Source organism: Amblyomma americanum, chromosome 2, assembly GCF_052857255.1.
Source record: "Amblyomma americanum isolate KBUSLIRL-KWMA chromosome 2, ASM5285725v1, whole genome shotgun sequence".
NCBI lineage: Eukaryota > Metazoa > Arthropoda > Arachnida > Ixodida > Ixodidae > Amblyomma > Amblyomma americanum.
The window spans coordinates 80,632,930-80,656,095 of NC_135498.1; the positions used below are offsets into that span (position 1 = coordinate 80,632,930).

General features: G+C 46.9%; 1 protein-coding gene across 1 annotated transcript in view; it reads right to left on the reverse strand.

The window, feature by feature from the left end:
* The window catches only part of LOC144121497 (tetratricopeptide repeat protein 28-like), a 104,077-nt gene that overhangs the window by 14,020 nt on the left and 66,891 nt on the right, over positions 1-23,166 (reverse strand). The window contains exons 2-22 of the mRNA XM_077654727.1: positions 21,905-22,249; positions 20,433-20,580; positions 19,948-20,220; positions 18,983-19,248; positions 18,044-18,385; positions 16,925-17,149; positions 16,484-16,584; positions 16,100-16,316; positions 15,448-15,627; positions 12,746-12,949; positions 11,715-11,975; positions 10,925-11,140; positions 9,606-9,821; positions 8,364-8,589; positions 7,390-7,679; positions 6,393-6,630; positions 4,429-4,628; positions 3,765-4,262; positions 2,625-2,810; positions 1,603-1,929; positions 891-1,100 (exon numbers count right to left, since the gene is read on the reverse strand). Of these exons, the coding sequence (XP_077510853.1) occupies positions 891-1,100; positions 1,603-1,929; positions 2,625-2,810; positions 3,765-4,262; positions 4,429-4,628; positions 6,393-6,630; positions 7,390-7,679; positions 8,364-8,589; positions 9,606-9,821; positions 10,925-11,140; positions 11,715-11,975; positions 12,746-12,949; positions 15,448-15,627; positions 16,100-16,316; positions 16,484-16,584; positions 16,925-17,149; positions 18,044-18,385; positions 18,983-19,248; positions 19,948-20,220; positions 20,433-20,580; positions 21,905-22,249 (5,169 nt within the window). The remainder of the gene's footprint in view (positions 1-890; positions 1,101-1,602; positions 1,930-2,624; positions 2,811-3,764; positions 4,263-4,428; positions 4,629-6,392; positions 6,631-7,389; positions 7,680-8,363; positions 8,590-9,605; positions 9,822-10,924; positions 11,141-11,714; positions 11,976-12,745; positions 12,950-15,447; positions 15,628-16,099; positions 16,317-16,483; positions 16,585-16,924; positions 17,150-18,043; positions 18,386-18,982; positions 19,249-19,947; positions 20,221-20,432; positions 20,581-21,904; positions 22,250-23,166) is intronic.

Below are 23,166 nucleotides of genomic sequence, written 5' to 3' on the forward strand. Positions count from 1 at the left end.
CCCGACCGCAGCGACTGCGTTTTTATGGAGGCAAAATGCTAAGGCGCCCGTGTGCTGTGCGATGTCAGTGCACGTTAAAGATCCCCAGGTGGTCGACATTATTCCGAAGCCCTCAACTACGGCACCTCTCTCTTCCTTTCTTCTTTCACTCCCTCCTTTATCCCTTCCGTTAGGGCCCTGTTCAGGTGTCCAACAATATATGAGACAGATACTGCACCATTTCCTTTCCCCAAAAAACTATTATTATTATTATTATGCCAGTTATTGTTGCCAGTTCTGCGCGTTGACATAGCAGCTGCTCAAGGCCAGCACCAAGAGCGATGCGACGGAGCCACGCAGCAAAAATGCAACCACGCTGTAGCATGCCTGGTACCTCGTTTGCCTCATCTTTACTTATAGTGCAATGTTTTCGTTTCGATTGTAAGTCAACCCCCCCATTTCGGATTTTCAAATTTTAGAAAATAGGTCGACTTACAATCATGTAAATAGTTGGTAAGACGGCATTGAAAACTAAGCATAAAACAGATGGGACGAAATTGAGCACAAGACGGTTATATGAACCTCTTGCCAAAGTGTAACACAGTGCCTGCATTAATGTTGCATATGCTCAAGCGTTTTCCAACTATACATGCCAGTTTATATGTGGAAGATGACAGTACCAATACAGGAGAATTGCGTGGTCAAAAATACAGCACCACTGCTACCATCAATGCAACTTAGGAGTGTTCACTTTTGGGCTAGTTGGTTCATGGCATTAAAACAACAAAACTTAATGAAACACAGATGACATACATGAGTGAATAGACAGATGTAATCACCCTCCATGTCAAGCAGCTCACTCCTGAAAAGTCGCACTAACTGTAAACTGCACAAAGAGCAAGTGCAATTACCAGGTGCAGGACAACACGCAAGGCATCTCGGCACTTGTCGGGAGTCTTCAGCAGCTCAACCAGGGCCTGTCCCATGAGCACAACCTGGTTGGAGAGGTGTACGTCCCCACCCACCAGGGCAAAGCTGGCCCAGTTGGCTGGGTGGCCAAACTGCTTGGTGGTCTGGATTGTGCACAGGGCCTCGCTCAGTGCCGCACTGGCCCTGGAGCCCTGTTCCACAAGGAGGAAAATTGAAAATGTGGAATAACCTTAACTATAACAGTAATCACAGTGCTTATCTACTAGGTTTTTGAAAAAACTAAAAACAGAATTAGCCCTCAACTGGTTAGAGAGACGATCTCAGTTGTACCCTCTGCCGACAATATATGTAAGCCAGTCTGGCAGTTCTCAGAGCCACCAGCCAATACCTGCTCCAGAACATTTCTGAGTTCTATATTTGCAGCCACTATGATCACTCAACTTTTTCACCCAAATTCGTGCAAAATTTATCTCAACTCACGACTAAAATTGAATGTCTGACATATGGTAAACAGAGTTTCATCCTGCCAAGCTGTGCCTCAAATAACTGGCAAGTACTACATGTCAAAAAATAATGTTACTCACTTGCATATAAACAAGATTCCTTAACATTTGCCCTAGCCAAGATAATTTATTTATTTCAGAACTCTATGCGCGCAGGTCATGGGTGATGTCCACAGCACAGTGCTCTTACCTGCATGAGAGATGAGTAGAAAGTCCTGAGCAGTATCTTGAGCGCGGTGTCGGGCACGGGCCAGAGTGATACGAGGACGCAGTGTGCTCCTGCTGCGAGGAAAGCGCCAGCCAGAGTTTCCAGTGAGTGGGCATCCACTCGTCCGTGTGAGGACCGTGTGTGGCACGTGCTGAGGACAACCAGGCGAGCTAGCAGTCGCATCTGGGACACGTCAGAGGCCGTCAACAGCACGTCCGCTGTAGGTCGGGCCCCATCAGCTCCTTCTTCCCCACTTGCTTCTTCATCCTCCGCAAACTCTGCTCCCGATGCCAGCACAATTCCAGGAACCTATAAAAGGCCATGGAAACCACCATATTCGATATGTTTTCTTCCAAGGCATATCAGGCTTTAAAAAGCAAGAAAAAGTTTGAATATGGTACATGTTAGGCTGCAACACTGGTTTGTCCCTAGTGGGCGGGCCATGCTCACAACTTTATAAATAAATGTCACTTTGTCAAAGATACCACCTCCGACAAATGATCTCAGGCAAGAGGACATGCTTCTTAGAGGCACAGTTGGACTCTTGGAACATCCCTCGTGCTACGGTGCTCCAGAGGGGTGAGTATAAAAGTACTACTTCTTGCTTTCTAGAGACTTGCGGCACTGAGGATGCAATGCAAAACACATACATTGGCCCAGTGCCAACGCTCATCGCTAAAAAGTATTGGCAAAGGTAGCACACGTGTGGCTTGTCCCAAATGGCTATAGGGCCAAATTTGCTAGTCACTTGGGCGTAGACGAATTTGCACCTCGGTCCAAGCAGCTGTAGCTAAATGATTGTTGACAGGACGACACAACAGCATTTTTCGAATTTTCAGATTTCAGCTGTAAGCGACCATCAGAACTTGTGACCTTCCATATTTTAAGCTATGAGCTTAGATCCGGGCATAACTTAACAGAGACTTGCAGCATGAATAAAAAGCACAGCCTTCAGCTGTTACTGTTTTATGTTCTGTGAAGAGTGAGGAGGTCAGCGGTCTCACCTTCCACGACACGTGACTTGCGATGTGGATGCACTCTGCCTGCGCCATTCTGCCAATCACCATCTCCTTCGTGGCGTCGGCACCCAGCAAAGGTTCACCACCCAAAATTTCGGCAACCATTTCTGCCTCCTGTTCCGCATGTGGAATCTCCGCACAGCCAAGCCACTCCAGCGTGCAGGGTGACACCTGAATTTATTGGGTGATTGGATTAGGTGAGAGCAGCAGTTCAGGGCATAAACAGGCATAAATGACATATCTTTCTGTCAGATGTGCTGTGCCTGTAACAGGCTAGGGATGCCAAGCTGTGAACAGAGCTGATAAGATCCATGCAAGTTTAGCATTCTTATCTAACTGGGTATCTAACGGGGCACAAACCTGTATAACTACATACATGTTTGTGCATTGAATTTTACAGCATGATGCAGTATTTCTTAACTAAGAATCTTATGCATTTTTCTTTACTGAAAGTTGCCACAGAGTGTGCATAAAACTGCCAACCAATACAAGTACTTCAGCCTGCAGACATGCTTTTTTATCTGTATATCCTAATGAAGAAGTGGTGTAGTAATATGAAAGTATTCATGTAGATGTCTTGAAACAGTGTTTAGAAAAGACGAGCTAGCTTGAACTAAGCAATATTATGTGCCAATGAATATTTGAAGTTGTATCAGTGAGCACTGAAAGCTACCTTTATGATGTTGCATCAAAGTGCTTCAAAACTAAAAAAACTTAGTCTTCAAGAGCCTATCGCCTTTTGAGGTAACTGACTCAATCTCGCTTCTGCTGGTCTGAACTTGGCTCCACTTTTCTAAATTTTTAAGGGTTACCATGAATAATCTTTAATATGGCGCACCAGTAAAAGTCAAGAGGAAAGGTGAAAGGGTGATACAAACACATAGCACAAGACATAGTAAATACAGGAGCAACACAGGCACTTAGCCAAAGGACATGAATAGAAAGATGTCTCAGGCAGCCACAAAAAGCAACTAACGAAATGTGACAGATTTTAAAAAATAAGGTGGCATGCACGTGCTGCATAATAACGCCTCATCAACGCAGCACAAAAATTTGCAGAATTCTAAAAATTTGTAAAATCCTAAAGATTTAAATAAACTCGCAGGGCTCTACAGAGCCACTAACCTTAGGATTGCCGACAATCAGCGAGATGAGTTGCTCCCCAGCACCCGTGGATGAGAATGCTGCAGCTCTCTGCTGCCCGTGCTGCTGCTGCTGCCTCGCCGCCTTGGCACGTTGGCAGGCGCGCAGCACTGACAGCGAAGGCAGCACTGTCAAGCTGAACCTCTCGCACAGATACTCAGTAGAGCCGTTTCCACGCAGCATTGCAAATGGCACCAGGTAGAGATCGCCGTCAGGAACGATGAGGAGGTCACGACCCGCGAACCGGCTGAGCTCCTCTTCCGCGTGGCCAACGAGCAGCTCGTAGAGCGCGTGAAGAGAAGGCGGTCCCGGCCAGTGGGGTCGTGGAGCACGCATGCTGCCTGCACGGCTGGCTGGACCAGAGGTGACGCTGACGCTGCCCACGCTGAATAGGCTGCTCAGGCTGTAATTGGAGCTGTTGAGAAGGTGGTTGCGGTTGCCCAGGCGGCTGAAGCCAGTGCCACTTCGGCGCTCTGGGTCCTGCACGAGTTTACAAAGTGGGACAAGAATTAAAATTGTGTTTTGTTTCTCTCGTCTTTTTTTGAATAAAATCGAGGAACTGAGAAAATATAGAAAATCGGAATGAAATATAGAAAATTCCGAATAAGACCTAAAATCTACAAAAAGAAGAGGAAAAATTGCTTGCCTGGCCAAAGCGGTCACTGGCTTCATCCCAGTGGTTCTGGCAAGCATCCTCTGCATCGGGATCCACCCCCAGCGATTCTCGCAGGGCCAGAAGATGGCGCTCGAGGAGAGGCGCTTTCTTGGGAAGCTTGCCGTCCTTGTCGGGCAGCAAGGGTTCGGACTGGTTCTCGCTCAGCGGTGTTTCAGTGAATTTTACAATGCCTGCCAAGAGACATGAAAGGGATTGTGAGCAAGAAATCACCACTGCTATACTAAACAATTCTCTCAAAAACTTGAAGGCATTTACTTATACAAAGCGTGACTGCCATAGTAGAGGAAGAAAGAAATGAGAACAAGCAGTCAACAAGCACTTGTAATAAGAGGCAGTAAACATGCAGCTTTGCATGGAGCATTCAAAGTTTCATAGTTCGTAGTCTGTGGATTGGAGCATCTTGCAACAGGTCTTATTGCAAGCATGTACTAAGAAAAGAAATAAGAACGACTTAGCAATACCCAAAGCAAGAAAGCTGATCACCTGTTTATGACAATGACCACAATGCCTCAAGTCATACACACTCTTCCGATAAGTACACGTCTGGCTGAGAAAGCAGAGTTGCTCAGCAATTAAAACCTTAGTCTTTTCATGATGGCTCTCGCTTTGTTTAGCAGTAGAAATGCAAGATTCTTTTCTTTATACTGAATCTCTAAATTCATCTTTCTCTGCTTTAAGTGAAATAGAGGGAAAAAAAAAATTGCACTTTTTCACCACTGTGTGAAGAAGCAACAGAAAAAAACTGCGTGACCTTCGTCGCAGAGGGTGTCACACAATGGATGCACAAAATCACGTGCTATATATATATATATATATATATATATTAAGAGGGCTATACTAACCCGTGTTTTTCGCCCCTTTCGAACGCCCGCTGGGCCGAGAAAATCGCCCCAAACAAGATTGGTCCCGAAAGAAGCCGCAAGAAAAAGGCAGCTCACGGGCTTTGTATAGCTGTGAACGCTAGACGCGCTGCCACCGGCGCCTACGGCGTACATATACACACGCAGTCAACAATCGGCGCACACAATCGGCGCAGTCAACACACACACACACACACACACACACACACACACACACACACACACACACACACACACACACACACACACACACACACACACACACACGCGCGCGTGCGCGCGCACACACACACACACTTAGGACGGGAGCCAACAGTCACCGAAACCAAGGTGCAAGGGGTATGTTTAATTTTTTTCTTAACGTGTAGTGCTAATCAGTGGGATAATAATACTTTAATTAATCTATCGCTTAAAGAAAATTGCTTACAAAGCAGCAGAAAAAACAACCATGCCGCCGGTGGGATCCGAACCCACGACCTCCGAATATCGCGTCCGGTGCTCTTACCAACTGAGCTACGGCCACGGCTGTCCAATCTGCTGCTCTCGTGGGTATTTATGTTCACTGGGTGTAAGCGAAACTTGAGAGTGTTCACCAGCGCCACCCTCGACCATAGCGGCGGACGTAGCACGTCCTGTAATACCGCGAGCGTGACGTAGAACGTCATCTAACGGCGAGGGCAGAAACTGTGCGAGAGCCCTCTTAAGCTACCTATCGCATCAAGACTGCCAGAACCGAGACCCCTGTTAAGCTATTAGCAGACAAGGCAAAGGATATATATATATATATATATATATATATATATATATATATATATATATATATATATATATATATATATATATATATATATATATATATATATATATATATATATGGTCATGAGACATGGCGACATTAGAGTCTACAGAAGACACCCCCACCACTACTGCTATCACTGCTAATGCCAGAAAGGCTTCTTTTCGTAAAAATTCTAAACGTGCAAAAAAGTGCTCGGACCTAAAAGAGCTTGAACACATGCAGGAGAATAGATTTAATGTCAGCAGCTACAATCACACAGCCATGTGCAACAATACCTTTGTGTGGCACCATCAACCAAATGAGCAGGTGTCCTGCAGCCAGGCTGAAGTAGAGGACGGTGGCCTTCTGCCTGTTCACCACCTCCTGCAGCAGTGCCAGGCTGCTGGGCACACAGGCACTGGACGCCAGGGGGCTCCGGCGGGTTTCCAGGGCACGCTCCGCAAAGCTGCGAGTCCGGCTGCGCTCTGCGACTAGCAGGGCCTCGTCCTGTCTGCCCAAGGACACCAGCACCCGCTGCAGAGAAAACATTGACAACACCATTTAGACCTGGCCAGTCAGACAAAAAGCTCTGCAGTCTAACGAACAAAAATTCAAGGTGGTAATAAATGGATCATTTCATCGGTTACTCCAAACCATGCACAGCAAAAGTCCATCTGATACTACCACAGGATGGAATAACCAATGAGCCAACTTACTATTTGCACCCTCGATTCCCTCGGCGTCTTTCACACTAAAGTTTTATGAAACAGTTAGTAACCAGAGCAACCCACAAACCACTTCCAGCATACCGCCATTTTTCTGCCAAAGAAATGGAAAGGACGAGGGCTAATTAGTGTCAATTAGCGCTCATCCTTCCCATTTATTTACCTGCATCCTTTCGTTTTTGTGCTATCTCCATTCCCATCATGTCTTGCCAAAAAGCTCAAATTCCTACCGACCCAATATACAGTTTAACTAGGCTATAAGTGCTGCAATAATGCATTATCTACCACACTGACCCAAGCACGAAATTTGGCTTTTTCAGAATTATTTTCATTTGCGTTCCATTGCTGCTTTGGAACTAAGTCGCCACATCCAGTGCCAGGCCGCTTCGAGTAAAGTAGCAATTTCTGTTCATGTCTGGATTTATAATTTGTGAATTAGGTCTTCTGAACATTTCGATGGGCTTATAGGAGTAGTCAGATGCGTGCATTCTACGAGCTCATGCCACAAATGAAGAGAGGAATCAATATGTCAGAGTGCACCAGCAGTGAGAAACAAGAGTCAGCTTGCCTGCAGTGCCTGTGCCGTGTCACCCAGGAACTCCCCAACAACCGGGTCACTGCTGCGGTGCTCCCCGAGGGTGGAAGCTGCCATCAGTGCCTCCAGCAAGTCGTGAGCGCGGGCCAGCTGCTGCTGCGCACCGTCCAGATCTCCCTGGAGCCAGAGGACCAGGCCAAGCCGTTGGCGCACGCGGGCTTCTTCTTCCCGCTTCCCACCTCCAAGCTGCTCGCACGCCTGCAGAGCCTGCTGCAGGTAGCTGCACGCTTGGCTCACGTGGCCCAGCGCATGATGCACACGGCCTGCATGTGCACAGAAAGGTGATGGACTAGAGCATTAGAAATATACAGGAGTACGGTGAGGCAGGCAGATTTATTTTGGCAAACATACGGAAAAGCACAACCCCAAACATCAGTTAAAAAATACCCACTGCAAAAAATGCATACAAGAGCAATGGCATATGGGTCACAGCATGGAATCCAGCTGCACCCAATAAATAATTTATAACTGACTTTCTTCTCCCATAAAAAAGTTGACGTTATGTGAAACATATAAAAACTGCCATCTATAAGAGCTGTTTGCTTACTTGTCATTTTGACTCCTAGAGGAGGCTAACGTAAGAGCTGAAGCGAATTAAAACAACGAAGCAGCAATTATACTGCAGCTTTTATAAGCCCAGTGTGATCTAGCTAAACCTTAATTATGACGTCATAGCTCTAACTATGATGCCTAACCTCTAAGCTCTAATTTATATTCATGACATCAGTTCAGCTGCTGAAATCAAAAATGAAACTGTGTTGAGAAGCAACTGTAATCTTTTTTTATGAGAAACCAGCGAATTCCACTACTCCAAACAGAAAAGACGCAAGAAAAAAATGTTAATATCTCAATCCCTTTAAGACCCCTACATAGTGCACACAGCTCGAATCGCTTGTCAAGGCTTGAATGTCTTTTTCAGGTGATGCAGTAGCTCGCTACACACTCACCAAGGCTGCTGTAGGCCTCTGCCTTAGCTGCTTTGTCACCCAGCTGGGCAGCAATGCTCAAATGCTGCTCCTGCAGTGCAACAGCCTTGTCGTAGTTTCCTAGTGCCTCGTGAGTGATACCCAGGTTTCCGTAAGCTCGCCCCTGAGCAGCCATGTTGTTTGTCTCCTCGGCTATCTCCAGGTCGACTTGGTGCCAGTGCAGAGCCCGGTCATACGCACCCATAGCCTGTGAGACGAGAGAACAGGTGGACATGAACGAAAAGTTATCTAACACAAGGAAAGACTGAAACAGCACCACGCTTGATTCATGGCACAAGCATGTCATACTATGTAGTGGAAAGTGAAGTTGCATGGATTCTCCTGCCTCTGTAGTCAGTTACTCTTCCATGCAAATAAAACATAGGTTGAGCAGTCGTGCATGATTAAAAAAATATATAGTACTGCACATTCAAGTGTGACCAGAAAGCCGTCATATGCAAGGCTTATGATGCTAGCTAAACATGTAAGTTAAATCTAGAATAGGTCTTTAGATTTAATACTTGGCCGACATAACTTTCAGTTTGACTCTTGGCAGCCTTTCGCTCAAGTGGGCAGGCAGCTCTGTAACAGCATGGTATCTTTACAATGTGACAGCAAAACAGTACTGCTTTAGCTTATGCTAGCTTCGCACAGTTCTTGATGCTATTTATGTGTTGTACAAACAGCAGCTTTGTCTGTGGTTTGTCTATTTTACTCCATTTTCTGTTCTGCAGGCATGTTAACTTTCTGCCCAGTTTTCTATTTCTGCTTCACCAGTAAGAGAGTTGCAATTACGGCAAGCCCACTCCTGCCAGATCTTTCCAGCATTCCTTCTGAATTTTTCCATCTTCCATGGAGCCAGTGTGGTGTTCACAGCATTATGAAAATAAACTATAAACAACATGTTTTCATCTGAACAGCACTACACAGACATATCTCGCAATGTGATGCCACATCTTCCTTGCATCAGATGAGAGTATGTTCAGAGATGCATCATCAAAAGAAAAAACTAAGAAATGCCCGGCATATTGATGCATGACTAGACAAGCACGTGCCACACCCAACTCAGCATTGCTAGTGTGCTTCCAATAGTCTAGTAATGGAAAGGAGATAAGAAAACCTCGGAGACCAAAATAACAAACGTGCTAGAGATCTGACAAGAGGTTGTTCAGTGAAGAGAGCATAGAGACAGCTGCAAATTGAAAGGAAAGACCAAGCACCAACCTGGTAAACGGCACCCATGCCGCAAGCGGCATCGCCCCGCAAGGCTGGGTCATCCTCTGCAAGGGCCATCTGCCGCTCGAGGCATGCCAGGGCCTGCTCGTAATTACCCAGCTGCCGATGCAAGGCACCCAGTTCACCGTATGCTGCTGCCTTGCCGGGCACTGCACCTTCGGCTGTCTGCTCATGGGCCACCACCAGGCGTTTCTCCAGACATACCTGCATCACAGACAGAGAGGATAAGGAGTCAGTTTTAGTGATACCTTGAGAGCAAAAGCTTTTCAGCAGTATTTAAGTGACACTAGGGGCAATATAGAGTGAGACTGGCTGATGAGATCAGAAAATTTGCAGAGATACGGTGGCTGTGGCTGGCACAGGATTAATTGGTGGAATATGGAGAGGGTATATGTCCAGTAGTGGATACTGTTAGACTGATGATGATGACGAAAAGGACACTGAAGACACATAAACCTGCCTCTAGGCACCAACATTCCCCCCAACCCCATTTTCACACCCAATGCATCACGCATTCGCCACTGAATAGCTAAATTACAACAAAATTAAAATGAAGGAATGAACTGTGCACTTCTTACCAGAAAGCCCTACAATAAGCCAGTGAAGGTTAGAATGGCTCATGACTTCCGGCTGGATTCTGGCCAGACAGTGCCAATGTAATGACAGCAACAACAGCAAATAAGTGAAGTTGTCACATGCCTTTGAATATTTCAATAATGCGATAGGCCACCGCTTAACCACTTTTCGATGCCACAACTGACGTGCTGAAGCTTCAACTACCCTTCTGCATCACCACTTTTTTATGCTTTTGGTATCCTATATACAAAGTTTGTTCCCACCTGCCTCCCGTTTGCAAGAATTTCAAGACTATATTCAGCAAAACATTGCATAAGGTTCTACACCTCCAAGAGCCTTGAAGTCCTCCTCTTTGACCTTTAACTCAACTTTCTTTTAATTTAATCTTCCATTCAAGAGAACATTCAGCTCAGTAAGCCTCAGGCTCAGTGTTCTCCCTCCATGAACTTGCCCTCGTTGACATTCTTTCACACACCACCTGTGATCACCTACAGATCACACTTCTTTCTCCCGCAATCTCCAAAAATCATGCGGGGTATGTGGATACTTGTGGCTACACACACATGCATCTACAGATGAAGGAACAGCATTTCAGACATGTAGAAGGCAGAGTATGCTGGCCTAACCTGAGGAGGTTGGAAAGCCATGAAAGAACAAGTAGACTCGATGCTTTCCCCTATAAGAACACTCAATAAACCACATTAAGACATTCTAGAAGAGAAGCCGCTCACCAAGGCCTGCTGTAGGTTGCCAAGGCTTCGGTATGAGCTTCCCAGGCCCCTGTAGGCCCGTTCTTGGTCCCGGGGAGACTGCGCCTTGATGGCTATGCTCAGGTACTGCTCATGGCACTTGACCGCCTCCTCGGGGTCTCCGAGGGCGTCGTAGCACTCGCCAAGGCTGCCGTACGCACGGCCTTTGTCCAGCAGAGTGCTGCTACTGCTCCCAAGCTGAGGAGAAAAGGAGGGCACAGGACAAGGTCAGCTCCGTGTGTAGCATACACGCTGGCAAGGGATCCCGAGGAGAGAACAAAAGTAACACTACAGGAAGGCCATGAGTTAAGAACTCTTACATCCATGACCTTTTGTATGACAAGATAAGGTCTTACAGATTAAGATGATGTGTGCCTGTAGTTGCAGCAGCTCACAAGAATGTGGCAGGTAGTGGAGGAATATACCATTATGCAGCAGGGTAATCTTATTTGCTTTTTCTTATGGCTCTCTAATGAGAGCTTTCATAGAGATCCATGCATTCTATGAGGCTATCTTCTTCTTTGCCTACTCCCTCTTCTTCCAAGCTAGCCCGGATAGCATGGACACCTATCCTTCTACAGACAGCGGGCATGTGTGCAGTGGCTGCTTTAGACAAAGGTGCTCTTACTGCAGGCTACTCTGGGTGTACAGTTGTAGTGGTGGAGATGGACGGACAGACTAAATATGTACACATGGAAAAGTGATAAATGTTGACATTAAAAGCATGCGAAGCACTAAAACCGAGCTGTAATCACATCACTGCTGTGATCACCTGTTCAAGGAGTGCAAGCTGCTGTTCGAAGTAGCCGATGGCATCTTCGTAGTGGGCCAGTCCGAGACGAACCAGGCCCAGGTTGCCCAGAGCCTGAGTTTCAAGTGGGCAGTCACGCAGCTGGCGTGCCCGCTCCAGCTGTGCCTGGTAGCAGCGCAGGGCCAGACCCAGCTGTCCCAGTGAAAGGTGCACGGCTCCGAGGCGCCCCTGGGCCAGGCACTCACCACGCACATCACCCAGCTCCTGCTGCAGAGCCAGCTCCTGGAAGAACAGGAACCGCGCAGAAGGACAGGAGTGTTATCGTGATGCAGCAACCCTGACGATCACATAATAATGAAGGCACATGCAAAGCAGTGGAACACAAAGCAAGGAAGAGACAACAGGAATTGTAGCCAATATTTTCTTGGCAACTGAACAGTGTAGGCAGATGAACTCATGAAGAACAAAAGGACCACCGCATGAGTAAGGCCACAGGATGAGTGCTCAACCTGTGGCCTAACTAACTAAACTAACTTCATGAGCAGCCATGTAACACACAAGCAATGATAAGGTCAAAGATCTGAAGAGATGTCTGTTGAAAATTAAAAATTGGTTTTTCGGGAAGGGAAATGGCACAGTATCTGTCTCCCATCTTGGCAGACACCTGCACCCTGTACGGGAAGGGATAACGGAGGGAGTGAAACAAGAAAGGAAGAAAGAGAATAATTTGGACCACCTGGCAACATCATTTCGGGAACAGATGTCAGTGCACGTTATAACGTGCACTGACATCTGTTCCCAAAATGATTTTATAGATGCACATCATCCAGCTTAAAGAAAACAAACATCACAGCCAACACTCATTTCTTCTCCTTTCTCTAAGTACCCCTATTTCACTCTTTTTTCTTGGTTTTCACATCCAAGCCTCTCAACCATCAAATTTTACATTCGAGATTGATGGAAAGTCAGGCTCTACAACTAACATTCAATGTTGCTGGTTTCACTCGACAATCTTTTCGCGCTACTGCTGGAGGTTTTATAGCAGCGTTTACCTGCGTATGGTAGCCAAGGGACTTGTCATAGCACTTGAGCTGCCGGTGGCACAGGCCCAGGGCACCGTATGCTGCGGCTTCAAGATGGCGCTCTTTGGACTGCCGCACTAACATCAGCTGCTTCTGGTACATCTGCACTGCCTCCTCGCTCTTTCCCATCTTCATCAGCACATCGCCCATATTGCCCAGTGCACGGAACTTGCCCTGCAGCCACAAAGAGTAGCAAAAGACAAGAGTGCTGTGTCAATTGACATGCACTACAGTCGAGCCCAGTTATAACGGATATGAGCGTCACACGGCGTCCGTTCGTTATATCCCGAAGTTCGTACTAAGTGGACCACAGCTTTAAAGACAGCTGCTTGTCAAAACAATTTTTTTTTCTTTCTGAAAAAGTTCGTGATGGGCATATGTTTCTGCAGCTCAGATCCGATGAGGGAGGTTTCCAGTTTATTTAAAGCAGATGCGTGCTATCGCCGACGTCATCGGCATAGACGAGCTACATAGAGAGCCTCAGACAGCTTGTCTGAGGCTCTCTATGTAGCTCACTGCTACAGGCGCGCTTATGGGTGCTGGCTCCAGTTTCATCCTCATCTGATTCCTCCGCGTCACTCTCGTCCCGCACTTCAGAAACGATGCCTTCGTCCGTGCACGGTTCCGCGGTGTCGGCTTCGTCATAGACAGAAATAAAATCATTCCATCCAATTACATGACCCCTCATGTCGGCGTCGGCGATGCGCTGGTCATCTTCCGAAGCATCAGGCTCAACATCAGACACTGTCGACGAAGCCGGCCTTGCGGAAGCAGTTCGCTCGCCAGTGGCCGTCACCTCTGCCCAAGCTGCTTTCATCATCTCTACTGCTGAATACAATGGAAATGGGTCCGGTGTTCCCGTCCGCCATCCCGAATTACGACCAGGGCCCGAGATTTGAACGAAGCCAACGAAACGTCTACACCGCAACAAGAGTGACAAAAGCGCGCAATGAGTAGACGTGCAACCGACGTACACAGGCGGCAATTAAGCCAATCAAGCTAAAGATACAGACACACAGCGCCAGCGGAGAGACCAATGAGGGGCGTTCGTGAGCGTCAGTGCAGCCACCCCTTGGATCCCACGGAAGGCCTGCTTCACGGAGGGTGGCCTCCACAATCGGCACCGGCGGCGGCGCGGTTGATCGCGGACGCCACGCACGGATTTGCAAGAGATGAGGAGAGGGGAGCGGAGTTGCGAGGAGAAGCGGGAGAGCGATGTGGAAGGCACGTCAGCGGGGAAGTGTAGCTCGCTTGTGAGCGGCGCGAAACAGGGCGCGCAGTTGGCCTGCGTTGAGTCTGGGGAAAACATGCCGCGTGCCGGACGCACAAAGGGGTCTGAGGCAGGTTATCTCGCATCGCGGTGCCGGTTTTACGCCGTCCATTCGCTGTAACCAATCAGCAGGGCTTAATGATGTTCGTTATACGTGTGATTGTGTGCCATTGAAGCAATGAATATTTTGACGGTCGCGCAGGTCTCGTTCGTTATAAACGAAAGTTCGTCTTAAGTGGGGCCGTTATATGTGGGCTCGACTGTAATAGATCATAGTGAAGAACATCCCGATTGTGCAATAAAATCAACTAATCAGCTAATTTACTACAATATTTCTACCATCTGTATAGCGCAAGTGTTTCTCTCATTCCCTCTGGCCCACCTTAGTGCTGTTACATCGTTTCTGTCAACATCCCATGAAACTCATAACTTCTATAAAACGTCTTCAAACAACTTTAAACATCTAGCAATGTCTAACTCTAGATTGAAAAGTTTAAACATCTCAGCAATGGAGGTTTATCCACAAACGTTTTAAAAACATATTGACAAAAGAGGTTTATTCACAAATGTTTCAAAAACTTCTCTAAATATCCATTTTTCACACAACGTTTTAAAATTTCTATGGTGAGAAGTTTACTCGGGAACGTTTTAGCGAGGTTTTTTAACAGCAATTTGTTCCGAACATATCTTTGCATGTATGTCCAAGTACTTGACACGAACAGTCAATAGATGCGAACTAACGCAGCAGTGAGCCTAAGTGCAATCATATGAATTTTTATGCATCTTTTATTTCGGTGATTAGTGACAACCGAGCTAGTCATGTAGATGACTCAGTGCTAATTTGTACCAACCAGCCCGAGCCAGCCCTCTTCTAGAATCGACCTACATAGTACTTACGACACTACTCTCCTTTCCACAGTCAAATGACAAAACATTCACCATACAGTATAATAACTCATTAAGTCATGATGGCCTAATGCATTTTCGCCTAGTGCCTCATTCAAAGTTTGCAAGCTAATTCACAAAAGTAAAGCTTTAAGAATTCCACAAACATCCCACACAAACATCACTTAACTGACAATAGTTATCGAGGCACAAAGACAGCATCCACGGATGTTCAGTTCTCATCAGCTCGTTTTACATGCAAGGTGGCAGCAACAAAAATACATGCTTGTCAAATGCTCACAGTGGCACAATGATAACTTGCATAGCAGTCATGCAATGTTTTCTTTAACTCACATGTCAAATACCAAGCTACAACAAAAGATGCTGCTGCCTACAAACATTGTAGTTATTCGCATGATTGGCAACTAAGAGAATCTGAAAGCAAAGTCAGGGCCTACATTGTAGGAAGATGCACACTGCCACACTGTTTTCAGTGATACAGTGAATGCATATGCACCTGCAAGTTCCGCGAGACCTGTGACAAGGCGAGGAAGTACTTCTGGCACTCGTACGCTGCGTCCAAGTTCCCCAGAGCCAGGTGAGAGAGGCCCAGATTGCAGTAGGCCCGCCCCATGTTGACACGGTCATGTAGGTTCTTGGCCAGTGTCAGATCCTTTTCATAGTAATCAATGGCATCCTGTGGAAAAGGGAAAGAGCAGCCAGTGATGTCAGCCATCTGCTGGAAACAGCAGCCACAAAAGTTGGCATTATGGTCGTGGTGCCCTGGTAGACGTCACAAATACTATCACACAGAAGTATACCAGTAATATCTCTGTTCTACCGTGTTGGACAGCCTTAGTATAATGCAGTTGTCCTTTCTTTCAGACCTTTGTTTCATTAAACATATTGTGGCTAGACGTTAACACATGTGACCTAATTCGGGTGGGGCTCCCTCCTTCAACTCCCTGAAACTCGTATAATGCTGTTTGTTCTTCCCTGCTGAATAATATTTCACTGAAGCACTACTGTTCTTATGAGAGCAAAGAAAACAAAAGCTTACCAAGCAAAATCTTTGTCAGCTAGCAGAAAAGATGTGGATGTGAATGCAGATTCAAAGCCCTCGAGTGAACAATGCTACACAAAAACCTCTGCCGCAAGTAGATCCGCACCTTGTAGTTTCCCAGGCAGTAGTGGGCATAACCCAGGAAGTGACAGGCTCTCGCTTGCGCTTCGGTGTCGCCCATCTCCTCAGAGAGGCGCAGGTAATTCTCGTAGTAGGGCACAGCCTGGCCGAACTCCCCACGTGAGCTGTAGCAGTTTCCCAGGTTGCACAGAGCGCACGCCTCGCCCGCGGCATCCTTCAACTCCCGTGCTATGTTCAGGTGACTACGGAGAGACGCAGAAAAGAAAACCGCCAGAAATGCTCAATGACATCAAGTGCTGGCCGGTAGAAACCAGAGGAGCCACCTTAAGCCCAACAAAAAAGTAATGAACAAAACAGCAATCCATCACTTTGGATGAGGAGAAAAAGAAATAAGATGGAATGGGCTTACCTGTGGTAGTGAAGAAGGGCCATTTCGTGGCGTCCCAATGCTTGGTATGCCACAGCCAGGTTTCCGTGTGTCGAAGCCTCTGCACTGCGGTCATTAACCTCCTGCAATACAATTGGTACAAAATGAATGGAAACGAGTACCAAGAATAGAGGCAGCACTGAATATTATATAGCTGTACTGTAACTATGAGGCAACATGGCATTTACATCAACAAAAGCCGTTCTGAAAAGATATCGCAATATATATAATTCATTCTGCAGAATTCAGAGTGCACAAGGCAGTTGTGTTGCCCTTACCAGGAGACGCAGAGAACAGAAAAAAACCAGGAGCGAAACAGCATGCAGATGTGTCCCATCGCGCCCTTATACCTCTGCCCTCCCATCATGGACTGCTGATGCACACTTGCACCAGTAACTCAGGACTGTTTCCCTCTTTGGTTACCTTGGAGATGGTAAGTTCCTGCTTGTGCAGCTGGACGGCCTGCTCGTAGCAGCCCATGGCACTCTGGGCGTTGCCCATGTTGCCGTAGGCACGGCCCATGCCAGCCCGGTCCCCCAGGGACCTCGCTATATTCAGGTGTGCCTGGTGCAACTTGAGTGCTGCCTCGTAGTGGCCGGCCAGCTGGTACACAATGCCCAGGTTGGAGCAGGCACGCCCTTCGGCCACCTGCACACACACACACAGATATATACATGTAGGTCTACTCCCATATGCCAGGCCTTCAACACATGAACTAAAGCGGCTGTTTGGGCTTGTTGGTCCGTGATCAAGGGTAAAGAATGCAGCGTGAAAAGACAAGGACAAATGAAGAAGTGCACAGGACTGGCGCCAGTCCTGTGTACTTCTTCGTTTGTCCTTGTCTTTTCGCGCTGCATTCTTTAACCATGTTCAACGCATGGTTTCTTGAGCTCTTAGCAGAGACAACAAGCAGCTATGCATGCAATGTGCATGTGAGAGAGAGGTAAAAAAAAAATGAATAAAACTCTGCAAATAACTTGTGTTATTGTCTATCAAACCATTCCTGCTTCTAAGATAATGCATCTCCATGCAACTTGAGGACAACATAAGAATTTTCAGCGGCTTGATAATAGTTTCCTACTAGACAGCACCTAGCAGCCAAAGCAAGAGTTTATTCCATTTTAATTACTACAATAAACATAATGACCTTCTAGCACCACAGTTCAATATGCTCTGCATTTGGGGAACACGGAATTAAAATAGTTTTCACCATCCTTCTTCAAGGTAATGAAGTAAAGCAGTAGCTGCACCATATGTCTCGTCATGCCATCAGAGTGCTCAAACCAAGACTCACACAGACTACAGGCGTGTGCGTACCATGTGACCATACAATTGGGACGTTCTCAAGAGCCCGCAATTTCTGGCACACCTCGACAACATTTTCATAGACCAGCAAGTGAACACCGGAGTTTTCATTTATGACACGCCATACCTACTGTGATGCCATTTAACTTTGAGAAAGTACCACGAACAACAATCACTGTAAAGTTCTTTCAGTAGCACTGTCAGGTGTAAATAAACAGGTAGCGCAGCATCGTATACCTTGTCCCTGGCAGCGAGGGCCATGTCCAGCTGCTTCTCGTGCCACCGCCGCGCCTGCTGTCCATCGCCCATGCAGCGGGCAGCGTGGCCCAGCCCAGCATACGCTCGTGCCTCGATGGTCCGGTCACCTAGCTCGCGCGCTATCCTCAGCACCTGCTCGTGGTAAGAGCGCGCCTGGTCGAAGCAGCGCCGGTAGTGGTGCGAGGAGCCCAGGTTCGAGTAGGCGCGTGCCTCCTCCACTTTGTTTCCCAGCTGCTTGGCCAGCCGCAGGTGTTCAGTGTGACACTCCACGGCACTTTCAAAGTCACCCATGGCCAGGTACACTGCACCCACGTTGCCCACCTGAAACAGGCAATACACAAAAGTCACACCAACTGCTTGGCTGCACTTCCGCAGAGGCGAATCACAAGACATGCCCATGTGCTATACATCATCAGTGCATGTTAAAAACACCAGGTGGTCGAAATTATTCTGAAGCCCTCCACTGTGGCATCCTCTTTCTTCCTCCACTCTTTATCCCTTCCCTCATGGCATGGCTGAGGCATCCACTGAAAAGTGACAGTTACTGCATCTTTCTTCCCTCAAGCTCCTTGCAATTCTTCAGGCAGCATTTTAACTGTATTAACACTTTCCAGATGTCAAACACTGTGTCTGAAACCTCATATGTCATAGGAGATGTTCAGCTAGTTCAGGAGACAATACATGAGAAGTACACAAGCAGACAGAAGTAAACAATGTACTCTATAATCTCCTAACCCTACTTAGCGCAGCCTGATCGAAACTTTGAGGTAAAGAATATTCTTTCTGGTAGTGATGGCTAGTGGGATTTCTTACAGACACACAGATTTTCTTGTTAGGACAGGCATAATTGCATTTAAAGCATAATAGCATGCTGCGGTTAATTTTGTCTGCATTTGTATAAAACATACATGCACGTACCTCCCGAGCTTCTTGTAGCCTGTCTCCCATCTGTCGTACAAGTTGTACACACTGCTTGTGACTGGCCAGGGCATTCGGGTAATCTCCTATGGCTGTGTACACATGCCCCAGGCTGGTTAGAGCCAGGGCAGCTGCCTGGCTGTCTTTGCACTTCATGGCCAGCACCAGCTGGTATCGGTGGCTGGATAGGGCCTCCTTGAGGTTGCCCTTGGAGAAGTGCGCTGAGCCCAGGTTGCCATGTGCGCGACACTCCCCAGCCTGGTCATCTGCACAGCGCACAATTGTGTCACCACCACTGGCAGGAGCATCTTCACGATATCAACAATAAAACAACATGGCAGATTTTTCAGTTCCAGTTACAAGGGTGCCAAATATATGTTCTGATTGAAGACAGAATGATGAATGGGTTGTGTTCTGGGCAAAATTCCATCTATCCATTTATATGAAATAAAGACACACCAATGCTGGCACCAATAAGCAAAATTAAAAGACAATTGAACCTTGAAAAGGTAGACAGCAAACATTCCATTGAACTTTCCACTAAAGTTCACATTTGCATGACACATGGATATTATTCTGTTGCACCAGAACGTTTTTGCATACTTCCTGTTCCAGTTCCCATAAATATGCCGCCTATATTGCCTTTTTTAGACTGCACACCGCATGGCTCATTGTGGTATACTTTTCAGTATGCCAAATTTTGAGAAACAAATTCCATTTGTGAGGCAACAAAATGATTCTGTTATTACAATAGTATCAAAAGTTCGCACAGGTATGCATCAATGTTATATGCCCTGCTGTCCTGATGAAGAGTAGCTGGTGCCCTGTTGCAAATATGCACTTTGTCATCCCCTGACTTCACCTCCAATTTGTGATGCAGCATAATAAAAAGGTATCTTTTTCGCACAAAATCTTTCTCTTCACATATGATACGTAATATCAAAACCACATACTGATCGACTTACTTAGAGACTTGGCAACTGCCAGGTCTTGCTGCATGTAGGCAATGGCACGATCAATGCTGTTGAGCGCCCAGTAAGCTGAACTAAGGGCTGAGAAGACAGAGCCACGTAGCTTGAGGCTGCATGTGCCAATGTGTAGAGCAGTCTCCAACAGCACCACAGCAGCTGCATGCTGACCAGTGGCCAACAGTTCCTGGCCAATCACAGATGTCATCACAAAGGGCGACTTGTCTAGGCGCATGGACTGCAGCTGCCGATACGTTGGCTCCAGGGTGGCTGCAACAAGCATTCATGCGAGAGTTACAAAACAGATGCATGCTCTCTGGCAAGTACATGGTGGCAAAGAAAAATGTTTAGCTTAAACATATAACATATACAAACTGCTTTCATGCTGTCACACTGGACGTACAGGTGCGTTGGCATAAATGTCTGACGGAGCGTGCAGGAAAATTTTCCAGCAAACAGATAATGCCACAACGGTCACTCACCCCTGAGAGGTGATTTCATAGCTGCTTCGACTAAACCGGCCAGTAGCTGGACGGATTTTGAGTCCTGGTTGAGCCCAGAGGCAAAGGCAGCCAGGGCATCGGCATGCCTTCCCAGGCACTGTAATGCCACACCCTGTCGGTAGTAGGCCTGCATGCAAACAAAGAAAGCAGTGCATGATGAAGCAACTTTTCCAATGATATCCACAGCCGGTTGGCATTTAAGCATCAAAAAGAAATCCAAATTGCATCATGATGTACATCCTAGTCTAAACAGCAGACCTTAGCTCATCAGCCGGTTAGCAGAGCTCATACACCAGGCCAACAACAAGTCTTCTTTTCCACCAAACCTTTTTTTTAATAAGGCCTTTCTTACATGCTTGAACACATGTGCTCTGTCAAATCTCGGCTGGACAGCAATAAGACAACAAAACAAATCCAACAGGTGTCATTTTCATGTAATGTCCCAATAAAAAAAAGCCAACTGGAACTTCCAGGAACTCAAATGGAACCAAACGAAATCCAATTGATCTCAGTTGTGTTTCTGGAAATTTCAAATTACTGTTTTGAACTGGGGCAGACCACTATACTACAGCATGTCTGTGATGGATGAATTATTATGAATGACTCGCTTTGGGGACTAATATGTTCATATTAACAGGCTAAAATTACGTACACGCACCTCCAGCCTAAGCCAATTGCTTGTTTGCATTTAAATTTGATGCCAAAATGCCGTTTGGTGGCTGGTTCTGCCTGTTAGTATACATTTCATCGAAACAAAGCATTTGCCACAGGCGCAGCTCACAATGAAGCAGGAAGATGCCTCCATGTCAAGAGAAAGTACATACCATGTTCTATGCAGATCTTATTTATCCTTTTTTTTACTACGGCGTCCCTCATAGCCTGAGTCGCTTTGGGACGTTAAGCCCTCATAAACCTAAACCAAATCTTTTTTTTGTATTTGTATTCATCCTGTTTTTTTTTTTTTAAGTTGGAAGTGCATATCCCTGACAGGTACCTTTAGTGTTGCAACACCTGACAGAGTTGTTATCAAAAGTACAGAGGCCATTTCACAAAAAGCAGAAGCAGTCTGTGTAGTGAGGCCTTCTATGACAAAGTACCAAATATTTATACTTTCAACTATCAGCCCAGAAGTAACAATTAAAGGAATTCACTGTGTGCAAACTGAATGTTTCTTTTCGTATCACAGCTAGCTGCATATTTTTTCAAAAGATCTGCACAGTGTCAGTCACTGATAGCGGGAGCACGCGAGTGTTTCATTCTGCAGCTCGCACAGTACCAGCTGCTGACGCCTTGCATTGTGACCATACAGTGGAACAAGATCCACACACTGTAACTGTGTGATAGCCATGCAAGCTACAAAACCATGAGCTCAAATTTTCTAGCTAAGTGGGGTTAACCACGCATACTACGTGTGGCCAATCATGTACAGGGTGCAAAAACGTGTTGCGTACCTTGGCCCATCGCGGGTTGAGCTCCCTGGCCTTGGCGGCGTCCTGGAGGGCTTGGTTGTACTTTCCAAGGCGCACATAGGCCGCCGACCGGTTGCTGTAGAGAACATGGTTTGCTGGGTCCAGGGCCAGGGCATCCGTGTAGAGCTGGGCTGCGAGCGCAAAGTCGCCGGCCTGGCAAGCGGCTGTCGACTGCCGCACCAGGTCGAGGAAGGCTGCACGCTGGCTGCTGCTTGTGCTGGCGGCACCGCCCAGAGCGCTGGCGGCGCCGCCACTGCTGCTGCCCCCAGCCGACGAGGAGGCCGCGCTGCTGCTGCCTTGGTCGCAACATTCCACGTCCACCTCAAGCTGCACACAAGTCAGGAAAGAGCCACGGTTAAAGGCACCAGTTAACCAGAGTGAAAATGCGAAAGCAATGCTTGGCATAAAAAAAAAACTGCAATTTCCAAAAACAAATGGGACCGGTTGAAAATGAAGTGGTTCCAACAGGGTCTAATCAAGTATTTAGAAGTTCCAATGTGCCATTTCTGATTGGGAATGCACAGTGAGGTCAACTTCTTGCTTCACCCAACAGCAAGAGAATATGCCTTTATACATAAATGTTGCCTTAAATGTACGGGGCCCCTCAAGAAAGGGTACACGCGAGAGCACGTGGCCAATGACAGCCGCACCAGGCGCATGCGCGGAAATAGCAGCCGGCCAAGCTTACTGCGCATGCGTCTTTGCCGTAGATTCTCGTCGGCTTTCAGCAGCAGCGCATCGCGAAGCGTAGCGGAAACGCGCTCGCGTGTTCCCTTTCATACTGAGCGACCGTGCACAACGTTTGCCAGAAATACGCTCCTTGTGTGTGAAATGTCGCCGTACTTTTTCTAGGAGCCACGCACAGCACACGGCTTGCCGACTGTCTATTCTGGTCACGCTTCAATAAGCGGCCTCGGAACTTTTGACAGAAACTGCACATTTGCTATTAATAACCCTAACGTAATTATCCGTGACGGACCACAGCCTCGCGGAAACACGCGAACCGAGAAAGGGGGGTAAGAGAGCAAGGCGCTCTGACCGTAGCGGAAATGTGCACTCTGGCACTGCAACGAATATAGTTTTGCACGGCGGAACACATTGCCCTCATACAATGAACCGACGCATTCTTGAACCGTCGAACGAAAACTGTACATACTCTCGCATTTAATAGGAATCTCACACACGAACACCAGTGCCGCCAGCCGCGTACTCGAAATTATATCAAAACTATAGTGAACTAGAGT